The 947-nt window shown below is 68.5% G+C and overlaps 1 protein-coding gene across 1 annotated transcript in view; it reads left to right on the forward strand.

Moving 5' to 3' along the window:
- Positions 1-849: 849 nt before the first annotated feature.
- The window catches only part of PHLDA3 (pleckstrin homology-like domain, family A, member 3), a gene marked incomplete at its 3' end in the record, with an annotated part of 985 nt that continues 887 nt past the window's right edge, over positions 850-947 (forward strand). Inside the window, exon 1 of the mRNA XM_010138097.1 lies at positions 850-945. Coding sequence (XP_010136399.1) covers positions 850-945 — 96 coding nt within the window. The remainder of the gene's footprint in view (positions 946-947) is intronic.

Below are 947 nucleotides of genomic sequence, written 5' to 3' on the forward strand. Positions count from 1 at the left end.
CCTGGTGCCACTGCACCCCATAATCCTCTGCCCTGGCTGCAGCTGCACTCCACCACCCCTCACCCAGCCACCACTGCACCCTATAGACCCTTCCTGGCTGCCACCACACCCAGAGCTCACTGACCCAGCTGCCACTGCCCCCTGCAAGTGAGACTGTGCCCCATAACGCTGCGCCTGGCTGGCACTGCACCCCACAGCCCCACACCCCAGCCACCGCTGCACCCTATAGCCCTGCACAGCCCTGCGGCAGCTGGCACTGCACCCCCCAACAGCTGGCACTCACCCCCTGCCTGGCGCACCACACCACTGCCATGTGGCCCCATGCGCACAGCCTGCCTGTTCACACCACGACCCTGGGGGGAGCGCCTGCCCATGGGCACCCCAAAAGTGCCCTCTGGGTGAAGTGGGGCTGTGCTGGGCCTGGCTGGGCTTCGCCTGGGCGTGAAGGGTGCCTGCGCGGCAGGAGGGGCCAGGCGAGGCGGGGAGGAATGCGAGTGGGAGAGCGAAGGAATGCGAGTGGGAGAGCGGCTGGGCATGTAGCGACAGCTCCTGGGGCGCGCGGCGCCGGGGATCCCACACGCTGCACGGGGCAGGGAGCAGAGCCCCAGCAACAGGGCTGGTGGCTGACATGGGGCACCCCATTGCTCACTCCCTCTGAGAGCCAGGGAGCAGGGGGTGGCGAGTGCCCTGGGGGCAGCACGGCTGCTGTGGGGGTCCTGGCCCTGGGGAACTCGGCTCCGAGGTGGAAGGGCTGGAAATCCCCCAGTTGGTGATGCCTGGCTGCGCCAGCACGCGGTGCTGAGGATCCTGGGGAGGTGCTGAGGATCCTGGGGGGGGCGAGGAGCCGCTATGACCCCCGAGAAGGTGCTGAGGGAGGGAGTGCTGGAGAAGAGGAGCGGGGGGTTGCTGCAGCTCCGGAAGAAGAAGCGGTGCCTGCTGGCTGAGAA

The sequence above is a fragment of the Buceros rhinoceros genome, unplaced genomic scaffold (assembly GCF_000710305.1).
Source record: "Buceros rhinoceros silvestris isolate BGI_N320 unplaced genomic scaffold, ASM71030v1 scaffold18356, whole genome shotgun sequence".
Lineage (NCBI taxonomy): Eukaryota > Metazoa > Chordata > Aves > Bucerotiformes > Bucerotidae > Buceros > Buceros rhinoceros.